Source organism: Panicum virgatum, chromosome 3N (genome assembly GCF_016808335.1).
Source record: "Panicum virgatum strain AP13 chromosome 3N, P.virgatum_v5, whole genome shotgun sequence".
In the NCBI taxonomy this organism is placed as follows: Eukaryota; Viridiplantae; Streptophyta; class Magnoliopsida; order Poales; family Poaceae; genus Panicum; species Panicum virgatum.
Genome location: NC_053147.1, coordinates 21929311 through 21947077, shown reverse-complemented (window position 1 = coordinate 21947077; position 17767 = coordinate 21929311). Strand labels below are relative to the sequence as shown.

The window sequence follows — 17767 nt, the reverse complement described above, 5'->3', positions numbered from 1 at the left end:
AGGCGGCGAGCCGAGGGAGGCATTGGAGGGCGGAGATGTTGTCGCCTGTCGAGTCCGCCGGCGGAAGACGCCAGGCAGATGCGATCGCCCAGTCGCGTGGAGGAAACGGTGACGGAACGGAAGGAGACGGAACGCTCGTGACGGCGCGTGGGTTACGGACGCAGGGGGGATTTTGCAAAACACAAAGGGAACGGTTGGGGGAGCTGCGGGCGCCTGGATGAAAAAAGTCCCCAGCTCTGTCCACTGCCCTCGGATGGGGATCCAGTGGCCTCCGTTGGAGTTTCCAAAGTTTCCACCGGTATCTTGGTTTCCATAGGATACGGTGCACTTCTATTTTATATATACACCCGAGTAACATACACACGACAGAACAAATTCGACACCCAACCGATTGGCATTTCACTTCCCATGTATCAGAGCAGTGTGTGTCTATTTAGAGAATGCATGCGTTTGTTGCTTCTCGATCGGTTCCAAATATATCCGTTGACGACCGCCGCCGTGCACGCCTCGATCGTACGGCTGTCACAGGACGACGTCGCGCCGCTTCCTGGGGTTGGACGGCTGATCCGGGTCCCCTTTCCTCATCATCGCCGCGAACTCGGTGTAGTTGATCCGCCCGTCCTGCACATATATTATTTCAGTGGGAGCCCATCCGTCAGGCAGCTAGCAGATGATGAGCCATATGCATGCATGCATGCATACAAGTCCGATATATATAGGGCTATCCTGGGGCGGCTTAAATTATCATTACGTTGTCGGCGTCGACCTCGGCCACGATCTCCTTGATGTCCCGGCCGTCGAGGAGCCCCTTCTCCCTGAGGGCCTGCTCCAGCTCCTCCATGGTGATGTACCCGCTGTTGTCCTTGTCGAAGTACTGGAACGCGGTGTAGAGGTGCTCGTCCCGGCCCATCCGGTTCATGTGCATCGTCGCCGTGATGAACTCCTCGTAGTCGATCGTCCCGTTCCCGTCGGCGTCGGCCTGCCACAAATCAACGCGCGATTCAGGGCTCGCTCGCTGCGGGGGATGCTATTGCTAGCTGGGATTCATGGCGCTCCGCTCTCCTAGCTTACAGCGTCCATGAGCTGCTGGACTTCGGCCTCGCTGAGCTTGGTGCCCTTGTTGGCCAGCCCTCGCCGGAGCTCGTCCACGGTTATCGTGCCGCTGTTGTCGCAGTCCATGCTCTTGAACATCTCCTTGAGACCCCTGATCTCCTCCTCCGACAGGCATCCGGCGATAACCTGACAAATAAAATTGAGCCCATCCCACCATGATCAATTGAGCATCCTCCCAGATTTTCAGACTACTGACAGGGGGGGGGGGGGGGGGGGGGGAACCAACACGCACCCGTAGCGCCGCCTTCTTGAACTGGTTCATAGCTCTGAACTGCTTGAGCCGACCGAGGACAGCGTTATCCAGCGGCGTGTCGGGCGCCTCGCCATCCTCCTTGATCCACGGATGATCTGAAACATCAAACAGATACAGTTTCAGTATAGCAAAAGGCACCGGCCACCTGTACATACAGTACAACTACAAATTTAGCTTCGTATCTGCAACGTGTTCATCTCATCACAAATAAAGTGGAACACTCACTGAGGACGTCGTATGCAGAAATCCGCTGTTTGGGGTCAGGGTTGAGCATCTTCCTGACGAGGTCCTTGGCGCCATGCGAGATGCGCGGCCACGGGTCGCTGGTGAAGTCAACCTGCCCTCTCAGGATGGCATTGAAGATACCGTGCTCCGATTCTGTGCCGCCCGGCATCATGCATTGATGGTTCAGGCAATGCGATCGAGCAAGTTCATGCGTGAACCGTTTGCTAAAAAAGCTCGATGAATTGAAGCAAGATAGGATAGCTTGCCTGCCCAGAAGGGCGGAACGCCGCACAGCAGGATGTAGACGATGACGCCGACGCTCCAGATGTCGGCCTCCGGCCCGTAGCTCCGCTTCAGCACCTCCGGCGCGATGTAGTAGGCGCTGCCGACGATGTCCCTGAACACCTCCCCTGCAGCAGCAGCAGCAGCCGTGCAAAGTTTATTTTAATCTGAAGCAAATGCAATTCTGACAGACACCGTTGGCTCTTTATTAGTCAACTCAAAGCTTGCTTGAGAAACGGGAGCAAGAATTGACGAACCTTCTTTGAAGAAGACGGAGAGACCGAAGTCGGTGGCCTTGAGCGGCGCGTTCTCGTCCTTGCTAACGAGGAGGAAGTTCTCGGGCTTGAGATCCCGGTGGATGACGCCCATGGTGTGGCAGGTGTGGACGATCTCGACGATGGTGCGGAGCAGCGACGCGGCGGCGCGCTCGGTGTAGTGGCCCTTGGCGATGATCCGGTCGAAGAGCTCCCCGCCGGCGCAGAGCTCCATGACGAGGTGCACCGAGCTCTTGTCCTCGTAGGCGCCCTTGAGCTCCACGACGCCGGGCTGGCCGGAGAGGTGGTACATGATCTGCACCTCGCGGCGCACGTCCTCGATGTCCTCCTTGGTGGAGAGCTTGCGCTTGCTGATGGTCTTGCACGCGAACTTCTCCCCCGTGGCCTTGTGCGTGCACAGCGACGTGACGCCGAACTGCCCGCGCCCGAGCTCCTTGCCGATGCTGTAGGTGCTCTTGACGTCCTCCATCGGCCGCCCCAGCACGGGGCCGACGGGCGCCGGGGGCTTGGCGGGCGTGGGCGCCGTGGTCGCCGAGACCCCGCCGGCGGCCAGCGGGCCCCCGCTGGAGCCGCCCCCGGGGCGGCTGGACCCCGCGGAGGCGTCCGGCGGCGCGGGCTCCGCTGACGACGACCCCCCGCAGCAGCAGTTGCCCATGTCGGCCGGCGCCGGCGGCGAGGGGGCACGCGCGCCGGGGACGCGGACGCGCAGCGAACCGGGGAGATTGTCCCGTCCGGGTGGGCGACGGGGGAACCTAGCTTTTCCGGGAGGGGCCGGCGCGAGGGGTGGCTGGGCTGGCCATGAAAGGGAAGGCCGGGAGGGAATGGCGGGAAGGTAACGGCTGCTTGGTTTGGCTTCGGTTGCCTTCTCTTTGCTCAACACAGAAAAACAACAGAAGCTTCCGTGGGCACTGGGCCCACGGGATATCTTGCTGTGCTGGCCCTCACGTCGCACACACCTTGGGTTGGGCCGCCGGCGCTATCAATGCCGCCGCCGGCGTGGACGAGACCACGCGCAGGGATGCACGACCCGAGGCAGCAGAACTGCTTGGCGCGCCGTGCAGGTGCGCGGCATTCTTGCCACGCTTCGTTCGTTGCATCCCCATTGCATCTACCCGTCCACCCACCGGTGCGTGCTCCATCCGACCCCTTCGCCATTGCCTGGTGCTCGATAGCTTTGAGTAGCCGTGGACTCTGCGAGTGCGAACGCTCCCTCAATCAGGCTGCGGCTCCTGCGAACTTTCAGTGGACAGATTCCTCAAGATTCTCGGTTTGCGTCAGGCCCAGCAAACTCTTGGTACCTAATCCACACGTCCCCGTTTCAGCCCTGTTAGATGATTAGGATAAAAGTTTCAGAGGCACATGCTGCTATCCCACTATGCTACGGCGTGGACGACGTAGCTGTTCATCGAGGACTGCAACACGCTCGCTGTGGAGGGGAAAGAACTTTTGCCACTGCCTGCACATTTTTGTGATAGAGTTGCATTCATGGTGGTCACTGAAGGCGTGTTTTGGACGTCGGACACGTATGGCAGGCCTAGAGATATTACTAGGGAATATATGTTCTACGCAGTGTGCAGTGTGCAGTGTGCTACTTATATACCATTTGTACAGACTACAGAGGCTTCAGATTTCACAAGTTACAAGCTGCGCATACCCCATCTAACTCGCTCGGTTTTCTGGCATCGAGCAGTCTGCAAATCCGTTCTGAAGACATTACCAACCGAACACAGGTATGCTGCTAGATTGTCAATTCGCCCGTGCAACCAGGTTTTGAGTTTTTTTTTCCCCTGAGCAAGTAGGTGTAATGTGCAGCTTGGTTGGCATTCTGTTCTCTTCAGAGTCCTTGTTCAATCCAGCCAACTAATCCCCTTCAGTCACTAGTAAGAGTAAGTTGTCCCTGTTATATTCTGACCGTATCTGGTGAATTGGTGACTATTCCAAGTTTCAAGAATGAGATACAATGGCTGCATTAGACGTTTATATGGTTCAAATTTATAGATTTTTCAATCTATTCTTTGCATTGGAAGTACTGCAGCCTGCAGCACCTGAAGTTAGCTTCAGTCAGAAGTACAGCTAAGTGGAGCACAACCAAATCTAGCAGCTTGAGTTACAACAACAGGAAACTCTCAGATCTTGGAAGAGTCTGAGATGGCTTATGCAAGCCCTGGGACTGATACATCAACGGATCTAGATACCGACGAGAAGAATCAAATGGTACTTACCGTTCTGAAAACATTTTTTTTGTAAAATTTTGTAGATGGCCACTGACTTACTAATGTGAATGTTACCTTTCATTGTGAGACACACCATAAGTTTGACACGAGTAGAACTTGAAAGGTTTGTGATAATTATATCTTTTGAAATTTCAGTGCATCATTCCTAAATAAAAAACCACCTGATGGTTTTTTTCTCTATTCTGATGCTATTACAGTATCCATTAGTGGAAGCGAGTTACTCCGATTCTTGGTATATCCTGATCTTGTTTACTTATCAGTTGGAACTAGGACAGCTTGCTTCCCTTGCAGCTTCTGGTTCTGGTGACAAATCAAAGGACAAGCTTGGTCAAAAGGTATTTAAACTCTACATGCTCACTGAAGGGATCATCTGTTACATCACATACTTCTCTTTTTACTGAGTTAATTGTAGGCACTTCGTCGTCTGGCCCAAAACCGTGAAGCGGCTAGGAAAAGCCGTCTAAGAAAGAAGGTAATTTCATGTACCTGATGATGGATCTCATTAGTATTTTCCTTGTGCATAAGGAATGCTCTGGAACTAAACTATTTATCCATTTCTTCATTCTCAGGCATATGTCGAGCAACTTGAGAATAGCAGGCTGAAACTTGCTCAACTGGAGCAGGAGCTCCAGCGTGCTCGCCAACAGGTATGTCTGCCATCTTTTGGTTTTTGGAATCAACATAAATCTGCAGCACCTGTTGGCCAAACTGATTTTTTCAACATTTCCCTGCTTGTTCAGGGCATTTTTATTCCTACTCCGGGGGACAAGCCTCATTCAACTAGTGAAAATGGTAACCTACTATTTCTTTGGTGTCAGATGCTCAGGTCACACTGTACAGTATCTTGAATTAAACCGTTATTCGTATTTCTAGGAGCTTTGGCTTTTGACACGGACTATGCACGATGGCAAGAGGATCACAACAAGCAGATAAACGAATTGAGGGGTGCACTCAACGCGCATGCCGGTGATGATGATCTTCGGCGCATTGTTGATAGCGTCATGGCACACTACGGCGAAGCTTTCAGGCTTAAGGGTGTAGCAGCCAAGGCAGATGCTTTCCACGTGCTGTCAGGAATGTGGAAGACCCCTGTTGAGAGGTGTTTCCTGTGGTTAGGTGAATTTCGACCGTCAGAGCTTCTTAAGGTTTGTGGCCTGTCACTTGCTCCTGTTGTGTCGATGTACTTGTCTCAAAGCTGAAAGACTTTCAGGTCTCTGTTCTTACACTGATGCCTTTTTCTTTTCACCGCAGCTGCTTGCAAGTCGTCTGGAACCCCTTACTGAACAGCAGCTTGCAAGCATATGCAACCTGCAGCAGTCCTCGCAGAAAGCTGAAGAAGATCTTTCTCTGGGGGTGAAAGCACTGCAACAGTCGGTCGCGGAAACCCTTGCATCAGGATCCCTCTGTCCCGCAGGTTCCTCTGGTAATGCTGCAGACTGCTCGGAGCAGATGGCAGTGGCGATTGGGAAGCTTGGCACTCTAGAAAACTTCCTACAGGAGGTGCAGCTTCTGCAAACCATGGAACTTGTTCCTTCACTTTATCTTGTTTCTCGCTGATTAATGTGTTGTAGTAATTGGTAAATTTACACAATCATCTCTTTTTTTTTTGTTTTTTGGAAACAAGATTAACGCTCGGCATTTGCAGGCTGATAATCTGCGGCTCCAGACTCTGCAGCAAATGCAGCGTGTGTTGACCACCCGCCAATCTGCACGGGCGCTGCTTGCGATCAGCGACTATTTCTCCCGGCTGCGCGTTCTGAGTTCTCTCTGGATTGCCCGTCCCCGGGAATGAGTTCAGCTGGCTCATCAAGTATTCGACATCTTCAATAAATCTTTCTTGTGAAACAGGAATTTAGTCATTCCTTTCCCCGTGTACCAACTACGTAAAACGGGAACGTATATCAACAGTAGATGTGCATGTTCGTACTTGGTGATGCCTTGATGTGCATGTTGTGGATCTTGCTCTCTCTAGCAAAGCGTGTGATTTTGATCGTCATTTCAGTTCACCGTTTCATTGTTGCATAGACCCAGCAAATATAGTGGACGAGTAAAAAGATGGAACAGTTGGATACTGAACATCAAGAAAAACAACCAGTAATTGTCAACCACGGTTTTATTACCACTGCAAAAACACGATAATCTAAGTTCAGAAAGAAGAGGAACTACATAAGAGACGCTGCACTGCTGCTACTGCTGCACAATACAAAACTTCAGTGGAGTGAATAAACTCAGAGTACATCACATTGAAGTAGCAAATCCGCTGGAGCTGAACCCTATATCCGTTTCAGAACCTTCTCAGCAGCCTCGATGGTTTTCTCAATATCCTGGGAGGTGTGCGCCAAGCTGGTGAAACCCGCCTCGAACTGGGAGGGGGCCAGGTAGACACCCTCTTCCAGCATGCCCCGGTAAAACCTTCCGAACTTCTCGGTGTCACTCTTCTTGGCATCCCCAAAGTTGTGAACTGGTCCGCCAGTGAAGAATACGCCAAACATTCCTCTGATGTGTCCTCCACACATCTCATGCCCTGTTTTGGCACCAGCATCCAGTATCCCATGGACGAGGTCACCAGTGATCTTGTCCAAGTATTCGTAAGTGCCGGGCTCTGTCAGACGCTTGAGGGTGTGAATTCCAGCAGTCATGGCAAGTGGGTTTCCACTGAGAGTTCCTGCTTGGTACATCGGCCCTGCTGGGGCGACCATCTCCATGATGTACCTCCTCCCACCATAAGCGCCAACAGGGAGGCCTCCACCAATAATCTTACCCATGGTTGTCACGTCAGGGGTGATCCCAAAGTACTCTTGAGCCCCACCATAAGCCAAACGGAAACCAGTCATCACTTCATCAAAGACCAGGAGTGCACCATTCTGTTTGGTCAAGTCGCGGAGGGCATTGAGGAAACCAGGTTGTGGCGGAATGAAGCCAGCATTGCCAACAACTGGCTCAAGGAAGACAGCAGCAATCTCCCCTTTGTTGTCCTCGAACAATTTCTTCACCGCCTCAGCATCATTGTATGGTGCAGTTAGAGTCTCGTAGGTTGCTCCCTTGGGGACTCCAGGGGAGTCTGGGAGACCAAGGGTAGCAACACCACTGCCAGCTTTGACAAGGAAGGAGTCAGCATGGCCATGGTAGCAGCCCTCAAACTTGATAATCTTCTCTCTCCCAGTGTACGCACGTACAAGGCGGAGTGCTCCCATGCAGGCTTCTGTCCCTGAATTGACAAAGCGAACCATTTCGATACTTGGTACAGCAGATATGACCATCTCAGCCAATACATTCTCCAGCACACATGGAGCACCAAAGCTAGTTCCTTTCTTCAGAGTTTCAATCAATGCAGCATTCACCTGAATCAACAAGATATAATTATGATGATTTTGATTTAGCTCTGTCAATTCTCAAGCAAACTTATATCAAATGTTACTGCATAAAGTATATTTTTCCCCCCAATATTCAGTGGTTCAAAAATCATGCTATAAGTTGACAAATATTTGAATGTGAAGTAAATTCATAATGTTTTACCAGTCTGGTGGACAAAATTTGACTACAAAAATTAGATGCATGTAAAGCTCCATTGGTACATTCATAAGTGGGATGGAGGGTAGTCAAACTACTCCAATTAAGTACTATAGCAAATAGAAGCAAGTTTCTCTATCATAAAACACACACTCTTGCATAGGAAACACAGAAGCAAACTGACAGATTAACTAGCAAAAGAATTATAATGAAAATATTTCATACATCTCACGTAACACGTTTACACAGATTATCAATGCCATACCTTATCATCTGCATGACCGATGATTGCAGGACCCCAGGAACCAACATAATCAATATATTCATTCCCATCCACATCCCACATACGAGAACCCTTTACAGAGTCAAAAACTATAGGTTGCCCACCAACAGATTTGAAGGCACGGACTGGCGAATTAACACCTCCAGGCATCAACTCCTGAGATACAGTGAAACATCAATTAGTAAAACATCCGGAACCATGGGAAGAAATGACGACAAACTGACTGAGATCTCAAATGGTGAAAGATCCTAAAACTGGTCCAGGTGCTTGTAGAATCTGACAACTCATGATAATGTTATATCCAATCAGGGTTGTACTCACATCTATCAGTGCGGTTTACCAACTTCTGATCCAAGATCTAAATGATGACTCGAAAAGGAATGGCTACTAACTGCACAAAACTACATCTTTCAAAAAAAAAAAAACCTGCACAAAACTATGCTATTATTTAGACAGCTTTGACACATTAAAGTAATGGGTGCGGCACCTAAGCAATTCTATCCCAGCGTAATTGCTTACAGCGATCATTCCATCCGCATGAGTGTGTCATGTGTCAATTTGGTCCAGGAGCGTAGTTGACCTTGCTAACAGCTCACAATGTCGGCCCAATTCCCCAATCCAGACCTTCTCCAGCCCCCGGTTTCCATGTTCCAACCCATCTTTGACAATCCACCTCTAATTGCGTTACCAGCACTCCATGGGCGGAAATAAATAAAGAAAAGGAAAATCAAAACCAATCGGCCCCAAACCCACAATTTCCACAGGCGAACCATTCCCAAAGCTGGCCGCAAGCGCATGTCTCTTTCTCCAGAATTCACACCTCAAAACAGGCCACAAGGCTCTCCCAAACGAAAGGGAACCCGGGCCGACGGCATTAAGGAATCCGCAAATCGAAATAGTCGGAGAGGACGGTACCTTGGCGGCGTTGAAGATCTGCTCCGACTTCTGCACCGTGTACGCCTTCTCGCCCTTCTCGACGGATATCGCGGCCCGCACGACCGGCACCCGGGCGCGGCGGCCGGCCGGGGCCCTCCTCAGCGTGGCCGGCCGGGCCGAGATCCCGGACGCCACAGCGGCGGCTGCTGCTCCGGCCATGCTCGTGCTGGGGCTCTCACCTCTCGCGCGAGGCCGGTCGGAGGGGGAGCAGATAGATGAGGAGGGGGATAAGAAATTGTGGAGGGGTTTGGTGTGATTGGGTCTTAAAAGCTCACGCGGGCCCACCAAAACCACGACCTCGTCTCTGTTTTTCTTTTTCCTTTTGATAGGAAAGAGCAAGGGGGCTGCTTGTGTTTACCTGCCTGTGCCGAAATTTTATCCCACATCGCTTTGCGAGCACGGGGGCAGCGGGTTGTTTAGGCTACGTTTGGTTTTTAAAGTTTCAGGTTCCTTCACATTGCACGTTTAAACATCAATTAAAGTGCTAAATATAGATCTATTACAAATTTAATTTTTATAAGTCACGACTTAATCACGAGACAAATCTATTAAGACTAATTAATCCATAATTTATCTACTAATTTCTAAGCAGCCATCTGCTAATCGCACATTAATTATACTTAATAGATTCGTCTTGAGTCTTAATTGCAACTTATGCAATTATTTTTATATTAAATTGACATTTGAACATTCGAATTCACATCCGAACATCCGATGTAACATTTACTTAAAAAACCAAACGAGGCCTTAAAGGCGGGCTCGTGGGCTGTCGCTTCGCCTGGGCGTTTGAGTTGATGTACAACCCATTTACAACGCTAAGATTAAGAATGTCAATAGAATGAATTTGTATTGGATGGAGTGTCTGGGCACCCAAACTCGAAATCTGAAAAAAAAAATCCAAATCCATCCTGACTACCGATTCGGATGAAAATCCATCCCCAAAATCAAAACATGCAGATTGCCAAAACCTGATTGGATATGCAAAATCATTTTATATGGCAACATAGTAAGAGCAATAAGTACTTCCTATAAAATACATAATATATATAATATTCACATGTATAAACAATAAGCAATAAATTATAAATAATTTTCTAAGTTAACTTAGAATAAATTTAATAGTTTTAAGTAAACAAAGTTATTATTAAATATACTATAAAATATAAATTTTATTTCAAACTATTATCCATTGAATATCCACATATGAAAAACCCAACTCGAAAACCGAATCCGATAGGTTTCAGAGCCCCAAACCAGAAAACCATGGATAAAAATCATCCCTGAACCCAAACCGTTAGATCCGAAATCTGTAGATATTCAACCTGAACCCAAACTACTGCCATCCTAAGATACAGCTGCATTCCACTTGCAATGTAAGAGGAAAAACATTTTTTTGTTGAAATTTGTACTTCTCTGTTGACATGTGCTATTAGGCCTATTTTCTTTTAGAGAATACCTAGAAAAGCTACGTAAGAAGAAAATATATTGTTTAGTTTTTATAACGCCAGTCAGAGGCGCACGCACACCTCGACCAAAACTAAGGACTATATGGCACTAAGATACAACCTAAGAACTCGCGGGCCATGTGCCGTTAGGCATAATAGCTCTCTTTTTCTTGCATAGCAGGAAAAAAAAACTGGAGAATACTTGGAAGTGCTTAATATCTGTATTCAATACATGTTTTTCCCCTTCAGTACTTCAGTAGGAACTAAACTGCATTTTTAATGGAAATTAGAATGAGATGTAGAAGAACTCATGCGGCATTTGTCAAATGAGGAACATAAAGCCAAATCCATAGCAGAACAGAGAGATTTACTACAATCTACTGCGTTTATTCGAGCAACTGTACTGTTAAATTGTTAAAGCAGCAGTGTGTGAGCTATTTCCCTGTAAATGCTCAGAACAGGAGAAGCCGACCCCCCCCCCCCCCCCCCCCCCCCCCCAAACACACACAAAAACATAGAAGACAAGCAGGTGTGAACATGAAGCGTGGTAGGCAAGTGTAACAAAGCACGCTGCACGCACACCATCAGGTAGTTATCCACTGTGCTGAGACTTCTGTGCACTTGATGAAATCAATGATATAAGTGCTGAGCAGCTGTATCCGGATCAAGATTTTCCATCTAATAATATCCGGCCGTGGAGCATGCTTGACTAGTCACAGTATAAATCTTACATGTTCCTTTCATTACTGGTCCTTCCAGGAAGTTGCCAGGAGCCCACGATTGATTCCTTGCTTGAGTACATATGAGTAAGCGCAATTATACATGACCACTTGTCCCCTTCTGCATGGCTGCACAAAGTCAGCAATTATAGTTACGGTGCTTAAGAAACAGATATTGGAGTAAATAAAATATACCAAACAACTCAAATGAATTGTGGAAATCATAAAAATACATGTATTGCAGGATCATTTTTATGAAATAAACCTTTCCGATATATCTTGGCTGTCTGGTCGAATTGAGTGTAATATTAACAGACGTCACCAATTAGATATAAGTTTTTTCTATAACCTATTTGCCAGCTGTTTCAACAGCATGGCAAAAGAGAAACAGATTTATATTGGTTAAATTCTATTGGCACTCTGGCAGCAAGGGCAACGACTTCAGAGTCAATGGTATTGGAATATACTCTGGCAGAGTAAAGGAACGACTTCAGTATTCCCCATTTGCTTCTCGAAGTGTGCCCTCCAGCCTCCTCATGAGTATTCCCCATTTGCTTCTCTAGGAGAGAGACAGTAGACAACCAAAGAAACTATGCCGATCGGAGAAGCTGTGCTGTCTGCCTTCATGCAAGCACTTTTTGATAAAGTGATTGCAGCTGCTATTAGTGAGCTGAAATTCCCTCGAGACGTCACGGAGGAGCTGCAGATCCTATCAAGCAGCCTGTCGACAATTCAAGCACATGTTGAAGATGCTGAGGAGCGACAGCTGAAGGATAAGGTCTCACGAAGCTGGCTAGCCAAGCTCAAGGAAGTTGCATATGAGATGGATGATTTGCTTGATGAATATGCAGCTGAGGCCCTCCAGTCCAAACTAGAAGGCCCATCCAACCATGACCGTCTGAAAAAGGTTAGGAGCTGTATCTGCTGCTTTTCGTTGGACAATTGTTTACTTAACCACAAGATAGTGAAGCAAATAAGGAAGATCGAGGAGAAGCTTGATAGGCTTGTCAAAGAAAGGCAGATTTCTGGTCCAAACATGATCAGTGGCACTGACAGGCAAGAGATAAGAGAGAGGCCCAAGACAAGCTCACTCATCGATGACTCAAGTGTGTTTGGAAGAGAAGAAGATAAAGAGGCAATTGTGAAGATGTTGCTGGCTCCTAATAACTCGAACCATGCCAACTTTTCCATTCTTCCCATAGTGGGTATGGGGGGGCTAGGAAAGACAACTCTAACACAGCTTGTCTACAATGATGCAAGAGTAAAGGAGCATTTCCAGTTACAGGTGTGGTTATGTGTTTCTGAAAATTTTGATGAGATGAAACTTACAAAGGAAACCATTGAATCAGTTGCAAGTGGGTTCTCATCAGCCACGACGAATATGAACTTGCTTCAAGAAGATCTCTCAAGAAAGCTGCAAGGTAAAAGATTCCTTCTAGTCCTTGATGATGTATGGAATGAGGACCCTGAAAAATGGGATAGATATCGCTGTGCTCTAGTTACTGGGGAAAAGGGAAGCAGGATTATAGTTACCACACGAAACAAAACTGTTGGGAAATTGATGGGTGGGATGATTCCTTACCACCTGAAGCAGTTATCAGACAACGATTGCTGGAAGTTATTCAAGAACCATGCATTTGTAGATGGTGACTCCAGTGCACACCCAAATTTAGAAATAATAGGCAAGGAAATTGTGAAGAAGTTGAAAGGTCTACCGCTAGCTGCTAAAGCAATAGGCAGTTTACTATGTGCCAGGGATGTGGAGGAAGAATGGAAGAGCATATTAAAGAGTGAAATATGGGAATTACCATCAGACAAGAACAATATATTGCCAGCTCTGAGATTGAGTTACAGTCATTTGCCAGCCATATTGAGAAGATGTTTTGCATTTTGTTCCGCATTTCCCAAAGATTATGTGTTTGAGAAACGAAGGCTGGTCCAGATCTGGATAGGCCTTGGGTACATTCAGCCTCAAGGAAGGAGAACGATGGAAGAAATTGGGGGTGGCTACTTCGATGAATTGCTAAGCAGGTCCTTCTTCCAAAATCAGAAGATTGGGTATGTGATGCATGATGCCATGCATGACCTAGCACAGTCTGTTTCTATTGATGAATGCCTAAGACTGGATGATCTACACAGCAGCAACCCTGCAAGAAACGCCAGGCACCTATCTTTCTCTTGTGACAATAGAAGCTGGACCTCATTTGAAGCTTTCCTTGGATTTAAGAGAGCACGCACACTTCTACTACTAAATGGGTATAAATCGATGACAAGCCCTATCCCCAGTGATCTGTTCCTCAAGTTAAAGTACCTTCATGTGCTTGACTTGAACCGAAGAGACATTACTGAGCTGCCAGATTCTATTGGGAATTTAAAATTGCTTCGATATTTGAATCTTTCAGGCACCGGAATAACAATGTTACCTTTATCAATTGGTAGGCTCTTCAACTTGCAAACACTAAAGTTGAAAAACTGCCATGCACTGGACTACCTCCCAAAGAGCATAACCAATCTTGTAAATCTTCGATGGCTAGAAGCAGGAACAGAGTTGATTACTGGCATAGCTGGAATAGGGAATTTGACTTGCCTTCAAGAGTTGGAGGAATTTGTTGTCCGTAAGGACAAAGGATACACAATCAGTGAGCTGAAGCCAATGAAGAGGATCACAGGACATATTTGCATTAAGAATCTTGAGAGTGTGGCTAGTGCGGAAGAGGCAAATGAAGCTCTGCTAAGTGAAAAGACATACATCAATGTTCTCCATCTTGTATGGTCTCATAGGAGACGCTTGACTTCGGAAGAAGCAGAAAGAGACATAGAAATACTTGAACACCTCAGACCACATCATGACCTCAATGAGTTGACAGTCAAGGCATTTGCTGGCTTCTACTTTCCAGATTGGTTAAGTAGTCTTACTCACTTGCAAAGTATCCACCTGTCTGACTGTATGAACTGTTCGAATCTACCAGCGCTTGGAGTGCTGCCTCTACTCAAGTTTTTAGACATTGGGGGTTTTCATGCCATTATTCAAATCAACCAAGAGTTTTCAGGGACCAGTGAAGCTAAGAATTTTCCATCACTCAAGGAACTCATATTTGAGGATATGCCTAATCTCAAAAGGTGGGTTTCAGTGCAGCACGGTCAATTGCTTCCGTCACTCACAGAACTTGTAGTGTTTGACTGCCCGCTTCTAATGGAATTCCCATCCCTCCCATCGACATTAGTGAAACTCAAAATTTCTGAAACAGGGTTCACTGTTCTTCCTGACATACATACTCCAAGCTCTCGATTTGCATCGTCATTGGCATGTCTACACATTGATCAGTGTCCAAATCTTACATCCTTAGATCAAGGTCTGCTTAGCCAGAAATTACTGGGTCTTGAGGAATTAACAATTGCCGACTGTCCAGAGCTAAGTCACCTGCCAGTTGAAGGATTCAGATCCCTAACTGCTCTTAAGTGTATTAACATTTATGATTGTCCAAAACTGGCACCATCACAACAGCATAGCTTGCTGCCCTGCACGCTTGAAGATCTTCGCATCAGCTCATGCTCCAATCTAATTGAGCCTCTTCTTCGAGAGATTAATGAGATATCATTGACAAACCTTGTCATCACTGACTGTACCAGCCTTCATAATTTTCCAGTAAAGCTACCTGCAACTCTGCAAAAACTGGAGATCTTCCATTGTTGTAATCTAAGCACCTTGCCTCTTGGTCTAGAAGAAGCATCATGTTTAGCAGCTATGACAATTTTGAATTGTCCTCTTATACCATGCTTGCCAGGACAGGGCCTCCCACAATCATTGAAAGAATTGTACATCAAAGAATGCCCGATGCTAACAGAGAGTTGCCAAGAAAATGGCGGAGAAGACTGGCCTAAAATTGCACATGTACCAACCATTGAAATAGATGATAGCACCACACCCAGCTGGAGTATAAGAAAAAGATTATTGTGAATGCCTGATAGCAACACAACAGAAAGGTAAGGCCTACATGACTGTTTTGCATATGTATGTCTTGTCAACCAACTGTGAACAGTGCTCAAATTTATCCTTGGGAAGCACTTTTGCATGTTAGTACATACTGACCTTTAAATGAATTTTATATCTCAGGCCACCAGCAGCAAGGAATATACTAACTAGAAACCCATACTAAACATCAGTAGCAATGGATATATGTGACTTTTGCATTTGAGGAAAAAGCAACAGATTAAAATTGGAATTAGTTATAGACAACCCCAGTACAACAAGTAAACTAATATGAACCAAACAAGGAGAATATTGTTTACTTCTTCTCTCATTAAAAATGTAGTGTTTGATGTTCTAAATAAGCTTCCTGTCGACACACATATTACTTTACATCATCAACGATAGCCAATTCATATCCTCTCTGTAAACAAAAAATAATATTTCAAATGTGTTACAAATAAGTTGACCATGCTTGCATGTATGCCGGCAAGTTTACAGAATATACTGTCCTGAGAACTAACAAATTTATCAAAATATTGATGAAAGTATACCACAATTGAGTATTAATATTACTGCAGCTCCCTGTTGAATATGCACGAATAGTCTCAAAAGGATTAAATTTCAGATATATTTGTCTTTTTTCTCAGGTAAGGACTCTGTGAATTCTATTTGGACAATGTTGATGCTTGAAGACTGAAGAACATTATATGTTCCATTTGCTACCGTCATACAGTACCCTAATGTGCAAAATTAGATGTACTTCAGCCAATTTTTTTGGAAAAGTACATTAGGAAGCTTCAGAAACCGAAATGAAGAAGACGATACTGGCAGCAGGCAGACGTTTCAGTTTCTTTCCGTTTGTGTAACTGCATCCAAAAATTGGGAATCTGCGCTTCTGATAGAATTCATTACGGCTATCACGTCAATAGCAACTTTTTATGGTTATCCAACTACTCCAATAGGCCACAGCAGTTTTCAACAGTTAATGGACCGTCAGAAGTTTTGTCATGGAAATCAGTTTTATTGCCCGTTGCCCTTGAAGGAAACTGACGCATCTAATTTCAGTAATTAGAATTTAGCACTGTATATAATCTGAAAAGCAAAGGCGACCGATTCCTCGTGGTCATCCCATAGCAACTATGGCTATGCTTGGAGGGGAAAAAACTGAGCAAGGCGGAGTGCATCCAACAGCTCCAACAAAAATAATGCATCGCTCGGGAGGAGGAGGAGGCCAATGGAGACCCTGGGTCTCCTCCCTACGAATCAACAAAACTGCGAATCCGCGACTAGCGAGGAAAAAAGATCGGAAAACTCACCTTCTCAAAACCGAAGGGCGCGTTGCAGATTTGCTGCCCTTCTTACTCTATCATCCGAAGGCGGCGAGCGAGTGGCGATGCACGCCGAAGCGGCTACGGGACTGGCTGGGCATCGCCGCAATGCCGCATCGGAGCGACGGTGTTATTCTTTTTTAACAGAAAAGGGTTTCCCCATATCTGGTAGAAACTGCAACCTCGTGAAAACTACAAAAAATTCATCTAAATTCATTAAAAAAATCACATATATAGATGATATGATGATACACAATCTTATAAAATATTTTGTCCAAACTCGACTTCATTTGTGAGATATAAAAATAATAAATTTCTAACTAATCATCTTGACAGTTTTCTGACTTAAAAATTGTTATTTTTATATCTCACAAACGGAGTCGAGTTTGGACAAGATATTTTACAAGGTTGTGTATCATCATATCATCTATATGTGTGATTTTTTTGATGAATTTAGACGATATTTTTGTCGTGGTTTGCACGGATTTTCACGAAAATTATGGTTTTCACTAGATATGTTCCCATTTATTTATAAACTTAAATCTTTCTCATCACATGCTACTTGTTTCAGTAATCAAAAGCGCTTCTCTGCTGCTAGTATAATGGTGCCTTCTTTTATTTACTTTTTTTTTTATCAGTGATGTGGCCACATGACAAACGCACAGCCTGATCCTATCACGACTGTCTATCTCCTCGATCTTAGCTACTACCATTGGCTAGTAGTAGTAACATATTTTTTATCTGCCAGCTCTTGCAGTAATGATGTCCACTGTACAGTTCAATTGACTCAATTGTTATTTTGTTAGCTTCCCTACTTTATGATCCTTTTGGTCGTTTGTTGCTACTATATTTAATTTTGTCGTCTATTACATGGCCACATGTCTCCATGGTCTATTTTCTGTTGGGAAACAATCAATCCAAGTTTCTTGCTTTTTGGAAGCTGGATCTCCATAGTGTAGAGCAAAAGATTCTGTTCAGAATTTCAGCAACATATGTTCATGTTCAACTATGATGAGCTTACTATACCAATTACGGCCTGATCGATATTGTCGTGGTTACTGATCTGCTTGTGGTGTTAATTTTTTTTGAGCTTATGGTGTTAATTGTGAGGTACGGTAATGTTTTGTAGCAATATCGGCAACAAACCTTTGAAATAATTTTAAGGACCCTCTATGGGCAAGAACAGGGAGGTAT

General features: G+C 45.9%; 3 protein-coding genes, 1 long non-coding RNA gene and 1 pseudogene across 5 annotated transcripts; 2 read left to right on the top strand and 3 right to left on the bottom strand.

The window, feature by feature from the left end:
* Positions 1-522: 522 nt before the first annotated feature.
* Positions 523-2803, bottom strand: LOC120665080 (calcium-dependent protein kinase 14-like). Of its 2 annotated transcripts, none has more exons than XM_039944508.1 (7): positions 2131-2803; positions 1858-2001; positions 1592-1744; positions 1346-1461; positions 1072-1239; positions 752-1027; positions 523-621 (listed from the first exon to the last, which is right to left on the bottom strand). In XM_039944508.1, the coding sequence occupies exons 1-7, from the start codon at positions 2801-2803 to the stop codon at positions 523-525; spliced, it is 1629 nt and encodes a 542-aa protein (XP_039800442.1). The 2 variants fall into 2 exon arrangements, with proteins under 2 accessions (XP_039800442.1, XP_039800443.1); XM_039944509.1 differs by having other exon boundaries at positions 752-979.
* Positions 2804-3166: 363 nt separating this feature from the next.
* LOC120667662 lies at positions 3167-6293 on the top strand (annotated as a pseudogene).
* Positions 6294-6454: 161 nt separating this feature from the next.
* On the bottom strand, positions 6455-9347 carry LOC120665081 (glutamate-1-semialdehyde 2,1-aminomutase, chloroplastic-like). Its single transcript, XM_039944510.1, has 3 exons — positions 9091-9347; positions 8158-8331; positions 6455-7723 (listed from the first exon to the last, which is right to left on the bottom strand). The coding sequence occupies exons 1-3, from the start codon at positions 9268-9270 to the stop codon at positions 6656-6658; spliced, it is 1422 nt and encodes a 473-aa protein (XP_039800444.1). The 5' UTR covers positions 9271-9347; the 3' UTR covers positions 6455-6655.
* Positions 9348-11161: 1814 nt separating this feature from the next.
* On the bottom strand, positions 11162-16719 carry LOC120665079. The gene is made up of 2 exons (XR_005671099.1): positions 16562-16719; positions 11162-11404 (listed from the first exon to the last, which is right to left on the bottom strand). It is a non-coding gene; the product is annotated as an uncharacterized LOC120665079 (long non-coding RNA).
* On the top strand, positions 11724-16259 carry LOC120665078 (putative disease resistance protein RGA3). The gene is made up of 2 exons (XM_039944507.1): positions 11724-15259; positions 15893-16259. The coding sequence occupies exon 1, from the start codon at positions 11868-11870 to the stop codon at positions 15231-15233; it is 3366 nt and encodes a 1121-aa protein (XP_039800441.1). The 5' UTR covers positions 11724-11867; the 3' UTR covers positions 15234-15259; positions 15893-16259.
* Positions 16720-17767: the final 1048 nt, after the last annotated feature.

Coding starts and splice junctions, on each gene's coding strand:
- LOC120665080 (XM_039944508.1), bottom strand. CDS start 2,803: ATGGGCAACTGCTGCTGCGGGGGGTCGTCGTCAGCGGAGCCCGCGCCG. Junction 2,002..2,130: donor CTCCGTCTTCTTCAAAGAAG/GTTCGTCAATTC, acceptor CTGCTGCTGCAG/GGGAGGTGTTCAGGGACATC. Junction 1,028..1,071: donor TCCAGCAGCTCATGGACGCT/GTAAGCTAGGAG, acceptor AGCTAGCAATAG/CATCCCCCGCAGCGAGCGAG.
- LOC120665081 (XM_039944510.1), bottom strand. CDS start 9,270: ATGGCCGGAGCAGCAGCCGCCGCTGTGGCGTCCGGGATCTCGGCCCGG. Junction 8,332..9,090: donor AGATCTTCAACGCCGCCAAG/GTACCGTCCTCT, acceptor ACTGTATCTCAG/GAGTTGATGCCTGGAGGTGT. Junction 7,724..8,157: donor TCGGTCATGCAGATGATAAG/GTATGGCATTGA, acceptor TTGTTGATTCAG/GTGAATGCTGCATTGATTGA.
- LOC120665078 (XM_039944507.1), top strand. CDS start 11,868: ATGCCGATCGGAGAAGCTGTGCTGTCTGCCTTCATGCAAGCACTTTTT.